This window comes from Trametes versicolor, assembly GCF_000271585.1.
Source record: "Trametes versicolor FP-101664 SS1 unplaced genomic scaffold TRAVEscaffold_233, whole genome shotgun sequence".
NCBI classification, from domain to species: Eukaryota; Fungi; Basidiomycota; class Agaricomycetes; order Polyporales; family Polyporaceae; genus Trametes; species Trametes versicolor.
The window spans coordinates 1-2,257 of record NW_007360553.1 but is presented as its reverse complement, the minus strand read 5'-3'; the positions used below and the strand labels follow the sequence as shown (position 1 = coordinate 2,257).

General features: G+C 60.3%; 1 protein-coding gene across 1 annotated transcript; it reads right to left on the bottom strand.

Moving 5' to 3' along the window:
* Nucleotides 1-137: 137 nt before the first annotated feature.
* On the bottom strand, nt 138-1,178 carry TRAVEDRAFT_137879 (uncharacterized protein; the record flags this gene model as incomplete). Its single annotated transcript, XM_008047773.1, has 2 exons — nt 138-382; nt 431-1,178. Coding segments are annotated over 2 exons (993 nt in total), but the record flags the coding sequence as incomplete, so codon positions are not given.
* Nucleotides 1,179-2,257: the final 1,079 nt, after the last annotated feature.

Genomic DNA, 2,257 nt, shown 5'->3' with positions numbered 1-2,257 from the left:
TGCTCCAACTGCTGGATACGATCCTCCGCTGTGAACTGGAAGCTGCTAGCCCACGGTTCCACGTCCTCCGCGATCGCAAACACCATTTGGGCCGCCGGTGCCGCCGGCGCGGGGTTCTGGCCTTGGCGAACACGCTCTCGCCGATGCCATTCATAGAGCCGATCGCGCATAGTCAAACCATCGAATCCAGGGAGCTGCCGCGGAAGGAATTGGCCAGTGGGAAGCACAATTAGACCTTCCGGGTTTCGCGAACACTTCCCTTCGCGGATATCGGTTTCCGCAGCTGGGCAGTTCCGCAGCATGTGGTTCGCGTCCCCGCAGAAGTGACAGAAGCCGTTGGGCAGCGCGTTCGTCGCGAAACCGTTCCCTCCCTGCTGAAAGCCTTGTGCCCCTTGCATCATGCCTTGATAGTTAGGCGCGGGGCGTGCACCGGCGTTCGGGGGCCCTAGAAAGCGGTTCGCAGTCGCGGCGGCGTTTGCGTTGTTGCCACCTTGCGCGAGGAGGCGAAAGAGCGGTGCGAGGTCCTCCACCTTAATGCTCGTATTTTCCGCAGGCACCGCGGTCTGGGGAACGGCTGGCGTCACCTGATACGACGCGGCCGTCGTTCCGTGCAGAATGAACTTCGCCGCTTCGTAGACTTTGGCCAGCTCGTAGGCCTCGTCCAGGTGGTGGTCAGGGTCCTTGAGTTGCAGTCGCTGTGAGACCTGGTCGCGGAGCGGGTTGCAGAGTCCTCGTACGAACAGTCTTGACTGTTCGAACGCGGACATCTTGTTTTGCTGGATCAGGTAGGACGTCATCGCATAGAACGGCCTATAGAACTCGCCAAGCTCGCTGCTGGTTGTGATCGGCGCCCTACTACGGCTCTCCACCAACTGGTCAACTTCCGCGTTAGAGAACTTCCGCGTTTCGCTGGCCCCAGGGTGCGCTGCGTAGATTGCGGAGCGGAACTCCTCGAAGGACTTCGTCTCATCCTTGAATTCCACCATCTCCTCGTAGAACTCCGCCTCCTTGATCGGCACGTACCGCGTGACCCATTTCTTCTGCTGCTTTGGGTCCGTTACGCCCGTGATCTCGAAAAGTGTCTCGAGGTCCTGGAAGAACCGGCGGAGGTTCCGCGGCTCGCTAGAGTCAAAGGTGGGTGCGGTCGCGTGCCCACGCGCTGGCATCGAGCGGCGCATTGCGAAGTTGTTCTGTTCCGCCATAGAGGACACAGTGGAGTGATCGCGCGAGTGAGAGGAGGCGCTAGGAGTTTGGTGTGTCGCGTTGCTGTCTGAGGATGATGGTTCTAGCGGAGTGAGGTTCAAGACCGCGGATTGCGGGCTACCGTATGGTGTGGCGTAGTTGAGGAAGGACTCCTCTGCACCTTCCGCAAGTGGTTTGGAGAGGATAGGCTGTGATGAGAGGATCGCGCGGTGGACAACGGTGTTCGCGGTGTCCTGTAGCCAATGGGTCGCGGAAGGGTCGGTTTCGAGTGCTTGGATACTTTTCGCGAGTAGCGCGAAGAGCGGGTCTACTAGCGAGGGTACTAGGTCAAGCACCAGTTGGTTCCTCAGCCGCGATACACCTCGTAGAAGCTGGTCCACGAAGTCTTGTTGTTGGGAGAAGGTAAGGTTCAACTCGTCGTCATTTGTGAGGGTCGCGTTGGAGGCCCACTCGGGTAGGGGGGCAGTTGCGATAACCGCGAGTGCTTCCGAGCGGATCCTAGCTGCGGTGGAGGCGCGAAGGACGGCAGGCTCGTTCAGGAGTATTGCGGTGCCCGTATCAAGGATGGCTAGAGCTGCGCGAAGGAGCGCGTCGATCTGATCTTCGCTGAGGGAGCGCGGAAGCCTTTTTGCAAAGGCGCGGATTTGCTCGGGAAGTAGGGCGCTTGAGAGTGTGTCGTTTTGTCGAGACGCAGAACGCGATCCGCGATGAATTGCTGCTGAGACGGCGCTATCGCCGTCGAAGGAGGAAGCCGACAAGTGAAACTTGTACACACACCCCCTGCGGTGGTCACCAGAATGATGCACTCAACCGACCGGTAAGGACGGAAGAAGGAGACGGTCGAGAGCCCTAGGAGGTCGAGACCGGGCCGCGGAACGTCTCGCGAAGCGCGAGGAGAAGCAGGTTCGTGTCGGGTGCCCTTCGGGCGGCGCAGTACGCGGGAGAACGCGGTAGAGGGAGCGGAAGAGGGAAGGACGGTGGACTGATGACAACTCAGCTGAGCTGGCGCTCCGCGGGACGCAGGAGGGCCTCTTCGCAGCCCGTGTTAGGCTTT